Here is a 20,216-nt window from a genome sequence, read left to right as displayed (position 1 = left end):
CTACTTGTTTAAAAATTCAATTAACCTTATCTTTCTTTAACTTGATTTATTAATAATCCTACAGATAAATTGCCAGTTTTTAAAAAGTCATGTTATCTTTTGAATACATCCTGTATGATGAGCCTTAAAAACTACTTCAAATAAGCCTAACCCTCACTTTGTATGCTTAAATCATTTAAAGCAAGAACAAAATGCAGTTCAGTGCATGATTTCTGTAAAATACAAAGATCAACAGTCTTATCTACTGCTATTGCAAGTGAGCTATTGAGTACTCAAGTACCATAGGAAAAACATTTTATGTTTCTATTCACCATACCAACGAGACATGAAAACAGTTTTTGAGCAATCAATGTAGTGTAAAGTCATAGCCTACAACTTGTAGATTATTCCATCTTATCTAAAATCAAATTTGCAGTATTTCCAAACTGATGCTACCTTATATAAACTTGCTAAAACATAGTCATGCGCGTAAACTTCAATCTTACTACAGATGTCAACATGACGAAAGTAGACAAGAGAATTATCAAGAAATCTCAGCTAACAAATGAACTGCTTTTCTTGCGTAACTGAAAGAAAACACAGAAAAATGCACTTGCAAGCAAACCTTTAATTTTCATCAAACGATTTCCTTGTAAACGAAGAAGATGAAAAATTCACCTATGATCCCTATTATTGAAAGACAAACAGGCACTAGGTCCTCCACTTAGTTCTTTTACAGATCTGTAGATGTTAAATACAATTACCATACATTCATGCTTTCCAATACACATAAAAATCACAGCTAAATGAAGAGGCAGCCTGCTTATTACTATATATAAATAACTGCTCAATCACAAGCATCCAAAGATAACTGTTTAACACTGGAAACATTTCAACCACATATTTTTCTGAGGATTTTGGGATTATACACACACTGGTACCTATCCAAAAAACAAAGACTGTAAACAATAACAAACCGGTTTTTGAAATGCAAATTGGACAATGTATCATGATGCAAGACAAAGTGAAGTTAACCGCATCAGTTATGCTGTAAAAAAATAAATAAATTAACCTTTATGGCATGAAGCCATTTTAAAGGCAGGCACACGCACTGCAAAACTGTACAAAAGCCTGGATGTGTCAAGTTCAGACAGCGCTGAATATTCATTATTCAATGGCATTTTTTATTTACGTACAGTATTTTAAGCACTGCTAGAACTATATCTAAGTTCACGTAGAAGTTTAAACCCCGACTCATCAGAATTCACTGACCTCTATATTTAGATATACTATTGATCTATTGGGTGTACATTTTAAGGTAAAACTTTAAGTAAACGCTAAATATTTTTCATCATCTGAATATCTAATTTCAAGCATTGTTCAGAAGAAGTGCAACTTTATCATGGTCATTTACAACAGCTTTCTCATTTTGTAATTTTTCATACAAACTAGGCTTATAAATACTTCAATAAATTTTATTGTATAAATGCTTTATGATTTATCATTACAAAACACATCATTTACAGCTATCGCACTAATTTTAATCCTATTAACTGGGATCAATACAAACCTTTGGAATTATCAGTTGAACCTTCTCCCCACCACAAAAAACCTCAATTAATGATCATCTAAACTTCTTAGACACCGTACTTCAAAAAATTAACTACTGGCTTATTAAAGGCCCAAACACTGCAACAAATCCAGGGAAACTAACAACAGGTACGTTCCATTTATGATTTTAAATTTTGTTGGGAAATCTAGCATTAAGTTTAAATTGTGCTATTTTCCTGACTACAGTAAATTAAGTCACTAGTGAAAATGTGTGATTTATTAGATCTTATTAAAAAAAAAATTGAATGTAAAATGGTTTCATGTGAGGAACATCTATTGCATTATATTTGTTTCTAAATTATGGCATCAGTTTCAAAACCATATAAGAAATTTTTCATTATACAAATCAAACATGACATCTATTACATATTCTAAAGCCACTCCAGAAGTGTCAATATTATTGCCTTTAAGTTCCATTCATAAAACCACTTTGAAGGACAGATTGTGAAGCTCACGTTCAACTGTTTAATTAGCACAGATCCAATGATTTTTAGTAGAACTGTGATACATTGTATCAGAAGATCATCTTCTGACTGGTAAGCAAACTTGCATGTTTTTCTTTTGATTAGTTTCGACTTGTTGCTTGTTTAAAAGATGGAGGATTCCTTCCAAGATGTAAAACAAAACCAAATTCTCTTAACAAATCATGAATCCTATTTTAGCATTTTAAATTCAAATGCTTTGTTCTATGTTTTTTGTTTAGCTACAAGCACCCCTGGACCTGGTGAAACTGTGACTATTTAGAAATGTCTCAGCTATCAACAGAACTATTTGACGAAGAAAGATTATTCAAGCTAAGGAAAGTAAGGCAATTGCAAATAATACGGCTATGGTTTTTTTAAATCTCTTTTTCTTACCCTTCCTCCCTTACATTTTAGTTTGGATCAACCTCCTCTTCTACTAAGAGAACAGAGCTAATTCATTCTTCATTATCTTCTTTCTTAACAGCAGTACTACCTCCGCTACTGCTTTCCTCAGTTGAGGGTTCAGGTTTTGTCTCTGGTGAATTACTGAATCCAGACTCTTCTGGCGCAATCTCATCTTCATCATAAATAATATCTTCTGGATTTGGTGGTGGTGGGCAAAATTCCTCTGTAGGAAACATTTCTTGGAAAATAGTCTCAGCCTATTCAGAAAAAAAAGCATAAAATAAACTTTACCTTGAAATGTAATACCTTGCAGCAATATTTTACAGATATTTAAGATTACCCTCTGTTCTTTCAAATCAATAGTGATTTAATACTTTGACAGTATTGTAAGCACATGGGAAATCCGTTCCTTCTTGCACTCCTCAAAAAAGAAAAAGCAATCTATCCTTTTACATTGTTCTACTAGGAAAGTCACAGCATAGGGCTTTTTAAAAAATGCTGGTCATTCTACATTGTATTGAGAACAATGAAGCTGATTTTTTGCAAGTAAAAGGATCTTTTCCACTATAAAAATATCCCTAGCTGCAGCCAAATGCAAAGCATGGGAAAGATCTTGCCTGTCTCCAGAGAGAAGAATCCATTTCACAGGACAAGCAAAGCCAGGAAATTGTTAATATGTACGACCTACATCATATCTATAGGGGATTCCTTCTTAAATTTAAAAACTACAAACACATTTGCGTTTCTGTTTTTCTGAACAGCTCATAGATAGCTCAACTGAGAACTATCCTCTTCCAATGGAATATTATCATTGAAAATATATACAGTTGTATACGATACATTTATAATTTAATCAAAAAACATGTCTATAATTTCAATGTATTATATGCATACACCTATGTGCACAAATTGTGCCTTTCTGAAAAGAACTGTATAAGAAACTTTCATTTAAATAAAAAGACAGTTACTCTTAAGATATAGTTCAAGGATTTAATTTACAATGCCACTTACTCTTCATGGCATTGAGGTTTAGAAATTAAGTACACACAAAAAGTCAAGTTTTTTGACCACTGCAATAAAAGATGTTAAAAAAATGTGTTCTTGATAACATCAGGGTAGTTGTTATTACAACACACAGAACACAACTACAAAATCTGGGAGAAAAAGAACCAAAATAATACTATCTTAGAATTCTTGAAAACGAGACATTTTATAAAAACAAAGGAGGCCAAAAATCTTTTAAAAAAACCACAAGAATGCAAGGAGCTTTGTTAACTAGTGTTAAATAGTTTTACATGTTCTTGTGCAAATAACCTATCTATAAGCTTATCTAAAAAAAAAAAAAAAAGGCTAGAGACGCTCAGGAATTTGTTTACTGAATCAACATGCACTTCACATGTCCATAACGGTTTTCTTTTCCAAGTCCTTAAGCTTGTAATGCAAACAGAGACAACTGATGCAGAACAGAGTTATGTTTTGGGTTTCTAAAAAGGCAAAGGCATATTGCCTCTCTATTTTGTCTATTTAGTAAACTATGCCCTAAAGACGACCTGCAATGAGAGCTCCCACATAGGCAAGAATGCATTTAATCTTTATATTCATACTGCTGCCAGACACTGCACTGAAAAAGCTGACAGTAGGGTCAGTTAATGCCAACTGCAAAGGCTGATTACATGATGTGGATTCCTGGACAAGAGGGAATTGTTTTCAGATTAATACATCATTGAGCATGTACCAAACAGCTTTCTGTGATAAACTTCACTGCCCACCAGCAGTGGATTTGTATCACCAGCACGTGGATGTAGGACTCCATTATTAACTGCTTAAATGACCCTGTCTACTCTCAGTTCAATTTCATTTTTCATTCTGCTTCCTAAATTTCACTCTTCCATACCCATTTAAAACTGTTTAAAACTATTTATATTAGTATACAAAAAAAGATAAAAAAAAATTTATATTCTTTACTTCAAAAACATGGTTTTGTAATTTGAAAAACTTGCCTAGTAAGTCTAGGGGGCAAGAGGGTACAAATATCCTACAAGAACTTTACAAAACTAAGTTTTTGATGGTAAGAGAAAGACTTATTTCAAGTCTGCACTTGTTCTTAAAACTCCAAAAATATACTTGAACTATTATTATATTTAATAGAATATTGAAGAAAAGTGTCATATTTTGCACTAAATATATGACAAATTAGAGCAGACAAACATTTCCTACGCAGTTCTCAACAATTATTCAGCCTCCAATTAGTCAGCGAATATCCACTCCAAAAATGGTCAAATAATTATGAGGTTGAACACGGAAAGAAATTCTCAGTATGTTATGTAGGACATCATGACATTGATTATAATTGAACAATTTAATGGTATAGAGTGCTTTCAGGTCTACCAATTTTTTAAGTTAACCTTATCCAGCTGAAGTCATGCAGAATAACCAAAAATAATTTAACAGCTCCTTCATTATAACATTTTGATACTTATTGTAACTGATTAAGTTAGTAACTACTAAATATTGAAGGAACTATTTAAGTATACCAGCTTTCACATGTGTATGTTTGAATTAAGCATTAAGACATAAGCATGTAAAGCACTTGCACAGATACTCTAATTTATTGACTGTTTGAAGTTGAATAAAACTATGGTTTTTTACTGTTTTACTGTATCCCAGCTACGCACCTCAATGGCACGTAGACAAGCTGTAAGGGCTTTCATGGCAACTTTTACAGAGAACACTACCAAACTAACAGTAGTTTGAAATACGACACACTTGAGTAACTCTGAAATCCTTCCAGATATAGAAAAAAATGTAAAGAGGTTAAAGGACAAATATTGGCATGATAATTTTAGTGCTTCCTCTTATGAACATGAAGATGCCTCACAAATCTGAAATACTTCAGGGAACATACTACTTTAGAACATGGTAATTCATGTCAGGTTGTAGCAGTGAAAAAATAGAAAACTGGAAGCCAGATGCTTTACTTGATCCATAAATACAGAATTTGAAGGAATCATAAATGGCACTTTACATGTTATTCAGCCCATCCTCAGGGCAAGTAAATGCAGACATCAAAATTAATTCAGTATTATATTAGGAATTTAACACTAACTTAAAATAAAACAAGAACAAAGTCATTTGTATAGTGAGCTGTAGACGGATTATCGTCTGTAAAAGTTGTGGTGTCTTGCCTTCTAAATAATGTATCATCAATACAATCAAACAGCATGACATATGAAAGTTAGTAATACTAATGGTAATGAAAACATAAATCATGGGAAGTATCATTAAAACAGTAAACACAGAATTGATTAGAGAAATTAGATTCAATTTTCCAAGCTATCTCCAAGACTAATACACACAGTGGTTTTTTGTTTGGTTTTTTAAGTGTTCTGATCCATGAGTTTGTAAATATTTCATGTTTGGAGACTTCCATCCCATTGCTAGGAAGATGAAAGCGATTTGGGGGTAGAAGGCACACCAACTTACACGTACTTCCCTCCTCCACTTGTCTAGAAGTAACCTGCATGCTAGATGGGAAGGATGTATTCTTACTGCGAGTTCTGCTTTACCTTCAGCCTATTCTTCACTTGGTTCTCACATACACTCCTCACTTTTATTTTCCCTTATAACTTTTAATTATAAACACGTTTACCCTAAAATATTTTTCACTCTGACTAGTGACCATTTGTTTCAAAATTTAAAACAGGTTAAAAAAAAACGTAGCTTCTATCTACTCTTTCTGAAAGGCAGTGTTTTAGGCTCTTGATTGTTTTTCCTCCAAGATCTGCTTGTTTATCATCTATCTCACTGATGGTCAACAGGCTAACTACAGCACCTAGAATACTTAAACACAGCTTGATCTATAAAACCATTACTCATTGGTAAGAAAAAGAGCTCTTAAGGTAAGACAAAGCTGAATGCTAGAAAAGGTGGCTATCGGAATTAGAAATAGGCTGTTTTTTAAGTGTATTTAAACAGCTTTTAACTTGCATTGTTTTAAATAACAAATGAAAAATCTCATTTAGAAAAGAATTCATTTACAATTTTAATTGTCTAGCATTATTTTTTGTCTTTACAGTTCTTTATCCTCTTGGGAGGCAAATTATTGCCTTGTAAAGCAAAATGAAGGATACTATTAGCCCTTAATTATACTGTTCTGACCCTACAGTTCAGGCTATGTCAGCCTTTCCACTTTAAAAACTTATTTTTAAGAGGTTTATGACTTAGTCATAAAAAAATCCTGCAAATGGTTAGAAGACCGCATGCACATTCTCTGAACATGGCCATTAAAAAATCAGCTTTAAAAATGACTAGTGCCAGTTAATCCTACAAAGATGTAAAAGTGTTCTCACCTTAGCACTGAAAGCACCCTGACACCACAGTGACTGCTGTGGAAGATTTGCCTAAGAATTCATACCTTCCTTATCAAGGTGGATCTCTGAATGGCAGAGCAAAGGAGAAGCATTCCTGTAGTTGTCTTTTGTTGAACAAGTCATAATCTACATATTCGCATGATCTTGTTGTCTTTTGCTCAATAGTAGTGGGGAAGGCACAATGAGAGATATGACATGAAGTTCTTTGTGAATTTCTACGTACCTACCCTTGAAGATCTGGTGTCCCTGCACATTCTGCCTATTGCCAACACAGAAGGTGGCTATTTCACGATCTCTCCATCTACCTAGTTTTATTTAGGGAGCTTTCACTCTTCGCCTCCAATTTCAAAGCACTAGTAGTTTGTCTTAAATTGAGGTCTGGTATGGTATGCCTACTACTAGGCAAGTTGCAAGTGGTTCTCAGTTCAGGATTCTAGTTAGCAGGAACTAGGTATGTAGACACCCAAATACTGAGAACTAAAAATCAGAACTGAGTGTGATTTGGTGCCAAATACTATCTCAAGGTCACAAATAGCATGACATTCCCCTCAATTCTTTCAGAGACACAATTACACCATAATTTTTTAATACAGTAATACTAAGGCAAAGAGAAGATAAACTGAGACAGGTTAATGTACCAGATTAGTGATTATCCTCGGTTTTCCTCCCAATAGGTTTTAGGTTTGTGACTATGTCCTGCAGGTATTAAACTACTTTGATGATCCTTCCAACCTGAACTGTAGATAGGCTTTTCTGACCTTTGATTTGTTCTCTACTACTGTATCTCCCCTTTAACCTTACAGGCGACAGACTACATATTTTGGGGAGGTATCATCTATATTTCTGAATTATTTGACAGTTTTTCCTTTCCACAGTATCTATCTGCTACTCCTAATGTAACTGTATCAACTGACCTTTTCTCAAGTTTCCTCCATTCTCAATCCCGCTGACATTCACTTTGCTCATTAAGTAAGATTTTTTGTATGCCTAGCTGTGACGTTTTATAGCTGTATTAGTACTAGTTACCTAGCACAAAGCAGAATAATCCAGGACAAAAGAAGACTGTATTGGACTTCCTTAGGTCTTTAAAATTAAAGTTCTGCAACCAAAAAAAATTATCTGCCCAACCTGTTTGACAGCACAGTCATTTCCTAAAGCAGAGTCTGGTCCAGAACAGACATAAACATTTGAGGGTAAACCATCATACAAATTTTTGTCAACTCCTGAAGAATCTCTCATGTTGAAGTAGACTGCCCAGAGGACTCTAGGTTTTTCCAGTTCTTCATTTTCAGTCTCTGAAAAGAAAAAAAAGTGTTTCCAGTAATCAACATTCACGTGCAATATGGGAAATATGTAATCTAGCATACTAAAAGTCAATTTATTAACATGGAATTACTGTAATAAAGTAATTTTTTTTCCTTTAAAAAGCCAATTAATTTTAATTTCCATTCTTTTCTGAGGTACTCTTTCATCATACTTTTCCTTTCCAACCATAGCTATGTAAACTCTACTTATTCTGTACACACTATGCCACACAAGAACCAATTATCACCTAAAAGCATACTACCAAGAAGCTTGGTCTAAATTTAACGCCTTTCCACTTCATGTTATCTAGTTTACTCTGGATAAACTCCATGAGCATATGATGGTCTGAACAAGTCCCCCACGGGCTGTGCCAGCTTGAAGCTATTGCATTCCACATGCAAAGATATTTTTGACGTATACTTTTTTCCCCACTCATTTAATATTTATCTTTGTATGGGAACTCTTCTCATAACAGACCTTTGTGTGCTTTAAGATTGAGCATCTTCAAGCCAATCTAAGACGACTAACTAATGCTCATGGTTTAAATAAAAGTAATTTTAAAGAAAAATCCACAAAGAATACCTCCCCCCAAATTAACTGCAGATAAAGAATTACCAAAACCCAGAAGTACTCTATTTTAGAGGTGTGATATGCAGTATGTAGAGTCTCTAAAGTGTGGAAATACTGCTAAATGAAAATAAATGATTAATTTATATTTATCTACGCTTACTGAAGACTTGTACTGTGCTACAATATTCATTATGAATACAAAATGATCATAAACTACATCTTGCTTGTTCATCATCTGCACCTCCTTGCAGTTACTTTGCACATTCATATAACCCCTCTGCACACAGGCAGAAAAACCTCTGGGAAGATGAAGGTCACTTTTTAACAGTGCAGAATGCAATGGAGGAATACACAACACAGATTCTTAGCTTAATAGATACTATTTGTTTGGCATATTTGCTGTCTCCTTTTTTGGTATTTTACCTCCTGTAAAATAAATGAAGCTTGTAGAAGACCTTGCGAGTTTTACTTCTTTCCAAGGAAGAAACTTGTAGATAACAATGGCATTCAAAACAGAATTTTAAAGCAGTTGAATTAGGGGAAAAAAAAAAAAAAAAAAGAGATAAGTTTATACTAGTCCTTCAGTATCTTTTTATAACTGTCAAATATTTAAAAAAAACAGGTGCTATCCATACTGAACAGTTTGAAAAATAAATTAAATTCATCAGCCTGTGAAAGTCTGAGCCTTAATACAGGGCAAGATGCTCTTTAATATATTTAAAAGTTCACATTGCTCATAAAAGTTACTTCTTCCTCATTTAGGCAGGAAAATGAATGGAGTCCTCTTCTCCAGGTGACTTTGCCTCTTTGACCTGCCATGGCCCAGTGCTCACTTTATCTGGTGATTCATTTTCAATAACTCCAACAGTATTTGTTCTGACATTTTAATTAAAATACGACCACTACCTCATCCTGATGATAAAAAGGCCTATGTGTCAGTGAAAACTAGCTTTTCAGTGCCTCAGTGCACCTGAGGACCCCTGTGATCACAGAGTTTCTACGGAAGAATTTCGGTCAGGTTCTAAACAATATATCATTTCAAAACTGGATCACTTTAAACATTAAGATTAATGCTAACCCCCCCAAATGATTAGAAGACACTAAACTGCAAGCTAATCTTTTCTTCACCAATTGAGTCTTTGAGACACATGGCACTGTCTTGAAAGTTTAAGATATATGTTAAATATTAAAAGTTGGAAATTAGTGGGCTTTAAATTAACAAATATCAACATGAAAAGTGTTTGCAGCTCTCCAATCTAATAAAGTTTTCTATTTACAAACCCTAGTTGGATTCTACATATGTGTTTTGTAAAGGCTCTTGTACTACAAACCTAGTAAAAAATTTACATCTTTGGGACATCAAAGATGCCTTTCCTGTAAGCAAAAAAGAAAGAAAATGCATATTATTTAATACTTTACTTCCTATTAAAAGCACTTTGTTGTCTAACAAAAACAGTAAGATATTTGCTTTTTCATTAGAAGGTAGAAGAAAAAAAAAAAAAAGGAAAAGTATGCAGAAAAACAAACTTGTGAAAAGCTGAACTCAACCCTTCATGAAACATTGTTCTTGGTTACAGAGCCCTGAGAGGAAAAAGAAAGACTGGTCATGTAAAAGACTGCATTTCTTTTTTTTTTTAAACAGGAGAAAATTCTACCTGAATTCATGTAATGCTTCAAGAATGAAACATAACAGCAAATATTAGAAGCAAACCAATTATAAATATTATAAAATACTTCCACATCTTACTAACTTGCGTATATACGAACATAAACACTTCCACTGACAGCTTAGTATTTTTTCTCATAGAAGAACGATGATTTACTGTATTTAAGTATGAGCACATTATATTTAAAAATGCATTGCCAGGGTTAGAACACAGCAACATCTTCTATGTGCACACTACCTATTCTACGAGCATCTACCAAAAATATGATTAAATTCAAGATCTCGGGATTAAATTTCAAAGACTTCTATGGAACTAGCTCCAAGTATCTCAGGGACAATTTCTTTCTAGGGAACAACTGCTTTGTCAACAGCTACTTGCCTCTGGGACTGTGAAATTGTCCATCTCAAGGTCAAAGTTCCTGAAAGTAGCTGGCAAGGTTTTCTTGAATTTAGGGCCAAATAGTTCATTATTGGAAATTACTGGAAATCTACCTTCCTGATAACACTGCAGTGCATAACAACTTTATGCTTCCACTGCTTAAAGCAGAATCTAGAGAATTTCAACTAAAAATAGCAAACAAGGAAGCACCTGAAGAAGACAAGAAAAGGATGAGCAACAGTCTTAGAATAAGAGAAGGCAAAAGAAAACTAAGAAGCTTATAGCACTGAGCACATCTGGCAGCTGGAGGAGAAAAGCAGATCACTAACTTCTGGGTTTTGATAACTTTTCTTAGGGATACCCAAGTGACAGAAATCACTAAAAACAGGACAGTGTAAAAAAACCAGATTCACAAATTTTTCATTTCACTACTGCACCTTTGAAAGACACGCTGAGAAGCAAATATGTTTCCATGAAAAAGAAAGTGTGAAAAATTAAAAAGGTCCTAGACACTTATAGCCACGGTCCTTGTATACTGAAGTTAAACCACAGCTGAAGAAGACTTGGAACATTAGATCATGAAATACAAAAAACCTGACACCTGCCTAATCAATCTCACTCTCAAAATAGATTCCTTTACTTTGAGATGCTGATATCTAAATAGCAGCTCACCATACGCTGACTCCGATGACAGATTCAGATGTTCAGTAACAGACATTTTAGTTACAAGGGTAAATTATATTTTTGCAAAATAATCTCTTAATACTTATTTATTTTTACCTTTTTCTGTATTTAGATTGAATAACTTCTGTACAACAGGCTCTAAATCTTCCCTAGCAGTTTTAGTTGATGGACAGGTTAAATGGACTAAATCTGTGAAAAGAGAACACAAACTAATTACAATCACCAATACACAGATATATAAATATCATTTACAATTTTTAAAAGGCACAGCAGGCTTTTAGAAATCACTGCTCTTCATATAAATCACTTCCCTTAACCCAGAGAAGTACTGTATTACGGAAATACAGTGTATATACACAACACAGAGAAATTTTCTTAATACATCTCATTGCTGTCTTGCTCTTCCATATATGTTGGTAAGAAGGAAATATAATTTAACATCAGCAGTGCAGACAGAGAGAATGTCATTCTATGAAAAGGTGTCTCTTGATACCAAGAAAAGCAGCAGCAAGAATCTGGATGATACATTGTATTTGCCATTAATGACCTCCAGAAACCCCAAGAACATTCTTATCAGTGTTGACAGTCCAATAGTTCAACAACATACTAAACCTGCAAATATCACTACTTTCATCAACACTCTCCTTTAAGAGCTAAATTGGGAGTGAGTGGGAATTTGGAAATTTGGCTACTCACAGTTTAAAGTCTGGCTGTACAGGAGTAAGTAGGAAGCTATCTTTCTTCACTGAAGTAAAAAGTTTGAGCAAGACTTCCATTTCTTTTATTGTATGAAACAGTAAATAGGAGATGAAGTGCATAGATGCATGTTTTACAGCTCAAGTGGGCTGGCAGTTAACTATTTCTTTACAGCCACATGGAGAATGAAGAACACTGGGAACACCATCATGTTTTGACAAACGAGAAAATTTGAAAATAAGCACTGCTGAGTATCAGAGAACTGTTCTGCGATGTAAGTTATGACATATGCAATTCCTTGGTACAACATAACAAAAAGCTCTACAACATTTTATTCATCCACCTTCTTACAGAATGGGAGAAACAACAGTTTTGTGTTTGTGTAAGGGTGAAATTAGATTAGGTGGGCCAGTAAGGATTTCTGATGATCTGCAAAGCTGATTTCAAGTACTTGATTTCAAGAGGTGCTCTGTACACATCAGAAACAAGTCACAGACTACAGCAAACCCATATCAGAAACAGACAACACGAAAAGATTTTTGACCACAAGAACACATTTGTGGAACTGTGTAATTAATCAAAATTCAACTTACACCATGGGCAAATCAATGTCACTAAATCCAACTTTGTGTTTGTGAAAATTCACAGTTTTGCTGGAATAATGCAGATTTGATATTTAGATTTCTTGCTAATGTACTTGTTTTCATGAAAATAAAGTTGCTAAACAGATTCCTCACGGAACATACTATTCCTTTATTTGTTCTGTTTTGCAAACTGGTGAAGTTGCTGACTCCTTCAAAAAGATAATCACTTGGTGCAGCTCTTTACCTCTTTTCTGTTCCATTCGTCTCTGTTCAGATACAGAACCAGTTACTCTGCTGCTTTATCCCACCTGATTTTACATCCATTCATTCAGATATTTAAAAGCCTCACCTTAAAGTTTTTTATAAAACCACCTTAACCGACTCATTTGCTACTGAATGGTTGTCTGGAAACTTACCAGCAGAGAAGTATCTGTCAGAGGATCATGAAGAAGTTTAACATATCTTTGTACATTTTTTCTTCATTACTACTACTTCTACATTTCTGATCAATTTAACAGCAATGTATAGCTATGGCATTATTTTAAATCCATATGACATTTTTCTCTTTTCTCTCTGAAGTCTGGCTATATTTGTGTCATTATTTACAAGTACATCATACATATCTTGAATGATTTCCTGGCCACAGTTATGTCACAGAAAGTTTGACACTGACTCCAGGAGGACCAGAAAATTTAATCCTTCATGCTCCTCTTTTTTGAGATTCCACACACGGAGATTATATTCAAACATTAATATTCATTTTCTATTTAACCGCAACAAAACCTTCTGTCTAAAAGGAGTATGTAATAAAAAAAGTAAAAGAAAACAGGTGGTGATAATGAAAGTCTCCCTGTAACCTTAACTAAATGTTTACAACCCCAAACATTGTAATACAAGCTATTCTTTCCTAAAAAAACAACCCAGCTATAAATCACTAAAGTTCACATCATTTACTTTCGATAAAATCTTTTTTATTATCTTTAAGGTTATGGCTATGAGTCACAGTCATCAGTATATATTTTGATTATATTTGATTTACTCAGGTATAACTGCATTAGTTACAGTGGTTGCCAACATTTGTCTTCAAGTAATTCTTCTAGCACAAAGAACGATGAGTTTAGTTCATGATTTCATCATTACAGTCTCAATTTTTAGGGCAAGTGAAGGAGTTTGGTTCCACTCAACTGGCAATACAGATTATGTGCCTGTCATTTATGCAATGTGATCAAAGAGTAGATGTATTTGTATACTTATCTTAAATAATTGTTTGAAGGAGAAATCAGTCAGGTTAAAACCCATTTACAGATAATGATGTAAAAGTTTTTTTTTTAAATTATGAAATATGTCCCATAACTAGAACTGAGCTATACCTAAAATACAACTGCATTATTTCAATACACGAAGACAAATTTCATTAAGGAATGTAGTACCTTCTCTTCTGAAATGAAAAGAATTTATGGAGAAAAGTAAATAACAGAAACCTTAATTTTTCAGCACCACAGAAACTCTCTCGAAACTAGTAATTTATATCTACTTGAACACCATTCTTTCTTCAGTTTTGCTTCCTGCTATATATATTTTGTGAACCCTTAAATAAAGTAAATCAGCTATTTAAAGGATAAATATCAACAATATGCTTTATAGCACTAAGTTCTTAATTACAGGTTTATCTTTTTTTATTATTAAGCAGGAAATATAACTTTGAATGACTTAATCATTTAGTTGGCTCTTCTTTCATATGCAAAGAACTGAGTTCAAGCCTAGGTAACAGTAAAATAAATTGGTTATTATTACGGTTACTTATTTTTTGTTAAAAAGTGTTAGGTCAGGTAACCTCTAATTCTGTTTATCTTCCATAGTGTTCCAAACTGGTAATCTATTTAACAGAATTCAGAAGAAGGATTTGGAAAGAAAAATAAATACCCAATAAGAACATTTTGTTGCTCATCTATTTCAAGTTCACATAAAATACCAACAACAGAGTCATAAAGCTCTGTACATAGAAAACTGTTAATGGAAATACTGGGATGTCCCTTCTAGATAGGTGATCTCTCAGATATCTTTAGAATTAAAGAATCTGTTGCAGCAAACAACAACAACAAAGTTCTTAATAGAATTTTCATAATTTTACCTCAAATATATCATGATGAACTCCTTCCCTCCAACTCTCATAATGGGACATAATCCCACCTCCACCAAAACTTTCAGAAGATAAAAAGCCCCCAAATATAGCGCACTTCAGGTACTTCAATTTAATAGTTCAGCTAAGGTAGTCCATTTTCAAAAAAACAAACTAACAACAAACTACCAGTATGATTCAGGTGCTTTAGAATATTTTTTTAATCTACTGAAGGAAAAATTTATTATTGTGTAAGTGAAAATAAGTCTATTAACATACCTATTAGTTGTTCAGTATATGCTGATTAAGAAAAAAGTTGAAACTGCAGCAAAAACAAGAACATATACTCCAAAATATTCTGCTAGAAATAATACTGAAATATACTTGATGCTTGTACTGAGAACCTATCCTTATGAAAACAAAAAATTTGTAACATTTTTCACGAGGCCACTGAGTCCTATGGCATAAAGATTCTTTTAAATTTTAAAGGTAGTCTGAAAAGAAAAAAAAAAACAAAAAACAAAAAACCACGCATCGATGTTAACTAAAGATCCCACCTTTTTGCTTACAGATTTTTTTCAGAAATGATTTGAGAAAATACTTTGGATGGGTTTTGGCCCTTTAATCATAGTGGTAAGAGAAATTTTTGGCAGAAAATTTTACAAAGAAAACATTTCTAAGTCAAAAAAAAAATCTTAATATTTTGACTTGAAGACTGCACAATCTTAGCTAGTTACAGTGGAGAAGAAACAGTCTGCTAGAGCTCTCCACTAACCTTATCTGCCATTCTACTAAATCTTCAGTTGTCTTAAAAATCTTGCATAACATACAAAATGTGGAATTCTAATACTTCTTTTTATCTAAAAAAAAAATACAGCGGTCATAACAAAAAGCTCTTTGTTGGTGCTATTTTATAATTACTGCACGGTAAACAGAATATTGTTCCAGTACTAATAAGACTACAACTATCAAGCTTATTAGGCACATAAGTGTTAAAGGGAATATTTGATGTTTGATCCGTTTGGAAATAAATAATAATATAATTTATTACCGAGAAAATCACAGTAAGATTGTAAATAAATAATTATCACATGTAAATTAAAAAAAATTGAATGCAACAAGAATCTTGTAGTATGATTCCTAAGCCATATGAAACAGCATACAACTGCTATAGAATGAAGACAATGGACTACTACTCTCGTCTGCTGCTAACAGTAACCCAGTACACACTGTTTTCTCAGATAATAGCCTGGTCATTGTGCAGCAGAGGAATGATACTCACATATTTTAAATTTTGTTTCAGAGTTGAGAGAGTCAAAGGGAAAAAGGTAGTTAAGATTACATATACCGTGTACTTACAAGTGTCCTTCATGCATGTCATGGTTGAGGAACACAACTCAATGACGCAAACTGCTGGTTTTCCTAGATCCACTGGAGGCACTGTCAGAATGGAAACCTATCAAGCAGAAAGAACAACTTATGTTAAAGCAGAGTAACATGGAGGATGAGGCAACCAACGTAATTCTGAGTAAAGGTGAAAAATAACTGCAGACATTTATACAATTTTGTTTTCTGGTTTATTAGTAACAGTTTGTGCAATCAATCCTGCAGAATTTGAGCATTCAAGAATTTCTACCTAAGTTAGTAAGGCCACCTTTATTAGGAATGCCTGCAGCAGCACAATGGAAAGAAAACCTCCTATCGCAGCCCTTTCCAAAACGATGACAGTTTAGAAACTCTGTTGGCAAAAGATTGCAAAATCGTTTTTGAACACTGGGCAGAGTACTGTCAGGTGAGAATAACTGGAGTACTTCTATGCAGGACTGCTAGTAGCAGGACTAGGAAGAACAGACTTCGCTGTCATATATATTCTTATTTGTAGATCTTATTTAACCTGTAAAAATACAGGAAGCGTACAGAAGAAACACTTAACGCAGATTAATATCCTTCAAAATTAAGGTCTGCAAAGACAGATGAAGCAGAAACATATAAAGGATCTGAAAGTGTACAATAAGAACTTCGAACAGTAAAAGTGAATGTTAAAAAACCAAAAATAACTTTGAACAAAGTTTAGACAAGATAATTAATTAACAGTCAACAGAATACTAAGGGTAACAGTTTATTAAAAAGCAAGCAAAATGAACTACCTTGAAGACAGCAGCTTAGAAACTCTGTTAATTAATATAGTGCCAACCAAACAGGGAAACCCAAGTCATTGAACTAAAACAAAACAAAACAAAATAGAATTCCTAATAGCTTTATAGAGACTACTAATAATTGTTTAATTCATTAGAGAGCTGACTAAAAAGCTGGATTCAAGCAGAAACAGAAGCATGAATTAACTCCTACCAACAACTAAATATTAATACATACAATTCATAAAGAGATAAGTGATACAAAATTGATATATACCTGCTGCTCTGAATCTGTGTTTAGTACAGACTGATCTGTAATGAGCACTGCTCTGGAGATCTGCCTACAATTAAATAAAACAGTTATGGCATTTCACAAAACCGTAAAAATTAGCAATTTGGATTCATAGTTTTGGCAATACCATTATAAATATAACACTGTGGGAAGGCTATTTAGGCATACAATCTTTATTAAAATGATTGTTAGTGGGATATTTTTCCTGTTGCTGAAGTAGGACCACATCTGGAACATTAATGAAGTATTTTCAATGACCAGAATAGATGCTGAATAAATGAGCCACTGCCGTTAGATAAAACAGCTTGAATATCCTACTGATTTTTAAAAAATTGTTTTATTTATTTGATCAAGATTAGAAGCAGCATGTTACAGGACTTTTTGTGTTCCAAACAGCATAGGACACTTTGGATTAAGGGGAAATACACTTGAGTGGAGTTCATGAATTGAGGTTTCCAATCCTCCATTGCCTATGATTATTTCTGCACTGCACCTACTACTAGTTTGGCTAATATCTCATCTGCAATATTTTGAAGGCAAAGGCAGTATATGTCCAATACTTTTGGCAAGAACAACAAAAATAAGAGAAAACAATGACTTTTAATACTTTTCTAAACCTGAACAAATTTAAAGCGAGAACAGCAAGAGGCACCTCCACCTTCCAAACACTTTTTAACAAATATGAAATCCCTAACGCACTTAAAGCTGTTGGATTTTTTTAATAAGGAAAAGGGAAATATGATTTAGAGGACAATTTAAGAAATCTAAACATAGAAGGTATACAGTATGCCCTCAAGTATATAGAAGAAGAGAAAAACTATGCACAGAACTAAGCTGTACTGCAAAGATAAAGCAGGAGACAATAATCTCTTAAGTTTAACTTGCAGGGTACTTTATACAATATTAGTTAAAGAAATTTACTATGTTTACTGTTTTACTACATACCTGTAACACACATTTGTGCATATGCTCTCTGAAAGGTAACTGTCTTCCACAATAAAATAGTTAGCGCTTATTCTTTGTCCAAAATGATCCACAATAGCTTTGCATCTGTTAAAAAAAATAAAACCAAAATAAGAAATTTAGATATAAGGTAACAAAATCATGTGCAAGTTTTCAAAATTGAGTTATATAGCACATTGTTTATATCTTTCAATAAGTTAGCTACACGTCTTTAACATGTGAATCCTTAAAACAACTCAACTGAAATTGCTAACTAAATCCTAGAGTTATACATTCTACCTGGTATATACAATTTTTTACATGCAATGCCACTACAAATAATGATATCAGAACATTAATAAATTGGTCACTTTATACGGAAAACTAAATATAAGTTAATAACACTGGCATTTCATTGTACATGAAAATGGCATACATTTCTTACCTCATGATACATGGAAAAGTAATACTGTGAATTATTTTGTAGGTGCTACCCTATTGCAGTGTTATTTTTCCCCCGTCAGCAACCTTTACCAAAGACAAGTTTATTTTGACAATACTATTTGACAAATTAAATAGCAAATTAACTTAAAAGATGTAAGGAAAAATCCCTGAGAAATGTATGCATCAGACTGTTCCAGGAGAACTTTTCTGAGCTTCTATATTAGTGACTAAATATATCATTTATCTCTAAGTTACACACAAAAGGATTAACTAAGTCACATTGCTTTAAGAGCAACACAAACGTTCTTGATAGATCCTGCTTGTATTTGAATATATACAAATTCCAACACAAACATGTATTCGTCTGCCTCAGGCAATACTTGAAAAAGTAAAAAAGAAAACCCAAGACCCAAAAAAGAAATCGTTCTGAATGCAAGCAGGTCAAAACAAAATGAGAATAAATAAAAGTTGAGACAGTGCTACAAAAATTTTCAAGAGTCAAGTGTAACACAACAGACTAACACTTATAAATGGGACAGAAATGCAAACCACAGGAAAGAAGCAATTCAGAGAGCTTAAATGAGAACAGGAAACAAATTTCAGATTTTAATGGGGAAAAATCTCCACAAAAGAACAAACTTCAGACTTATATATAACATAGATGAAACCAAATCATATATATGGACAAATAAAAAGGAGGCTACATATAGACACTAACTAAAAACAACCTCTACTGCTGATTCCTATATGCCATGATCTGTGTTCTATTTAATTGTACATATTTTCCTCAAACTAAGACATTGCAAACATTTTTAGAAACGCCTACAGGTTTAAAGAGCACCTATCTTAATGAATGCTTTTCCTATCTGAAGTGCAAGCAAAATACGTGCAATACAATTTCTTTCCTTATAGCTTGTTTCCATATCCTAAGGATCTTTAAGACTCAATACTGATTTCTAAAGCAAGATTTTAAGTTTTTCTACAGTATCAGAACATTTACTGTATAAAGAAATAAAGCAAATTACCTTTACTTAACTTTTGCTTAGTGTATGAAAGTTACCGTACCTCTTTTAAATTAAATTCTTCCAAATCAGCATCTCAATGTTTCAGTTGATTTAATATACAGGATTCAAACCAGTAAATTCTCTCACACACATTTACACACACACGCGCGCACATGCACTTGAAAACATCAAAAGAAACAAAAGGTTGCCTAACAGAGAACCCTTACAGATCTAAATGTGTTTATTATTAAATAAATGTGTAAATTATTCCTGTATCAGTAAATATCTGACATGCAAGTTATGCCTTATGAATAAACAGCATTTCTGTAACTTCAAGTTATTCATTAGCTTCTGTGATCAAAACAATCTATAAAACTAGAGAAGATGAGGAACCAAACCTAAATAAGTAATAGCAATCAGCTGCCACTAGCTTTAGTAAACCAGTTGCTTCTGTCATCTGAAATGAGAATTGAAAAAGGGTGCACACAATGCTTATTTCCAAATGTAAGAGGTTAATGACAATTAAGCACATTTTTATAACACTAACTTCAAATGCTGATTCCATAG

General features: G+C 33.3%; 1 protein-coding gene across 2 annotated transcripts in view; it reads right to left on the bottom strand.

Annotated features, from left to right (window-relative positions):
- Nucleotides 1-587: 587 nt before the first annotated feature.
- CHM (CHM Rab escort protein) overlaps nt 588-20,216 on the bottom strand; it is a 73,058-nt gene continuing 53,429 nt past the window's right edge. For both annotated transcript variants that reach the window (XM_076347012.1, XM_076347013.1), the window contains exons 10-15: nt 18,205-18,309; nt 17,245-17,308; nt 16,192-16,288; nt 11,530-11,622; nt 7,958-8,124; nt 588-2,716 (exon numbers count right to left, since the gene is read on the bottom strand). In XM_076347012.1, coding sequence (XP_076203127.1) covers nt 2,510-2,716; nt 7,958-8,124; nt 11,530-11,622; nt 16,192-16,288; nt 17,245-17,308; nt 18,205-18,309 — 733 coding nt within the window. In that variant the 3' untranslated portion in view covers nt 588-2,509. The remainder of the gene's footprint in view (nt 2,717-7,957; nt 8,125-11,529; nt 11,623-16,191; nt 16,289-17,244; nt 17,309-18,204; nt 18,310-20,216) is intronic.

This window comes from Aptenodytes patagonicus, chromosome 9 (assembly GCF_965638725.1).
Source record: "Aptenodytes patagonicus chromosome 9, bAptPat1.pri.cur, whole genome shotgun sequence".
In the NCBI taxonomy this organism is placed as follows: Eukaryota; Metazoa; Chordata; class Aves; order Sphenisciformes; family Spheniscidae; genus Aptenodytes; species Aptenodytes patagonicus.
This window is presented reverse-complemented; position numbering and strand designations above follow the sequence as displayed.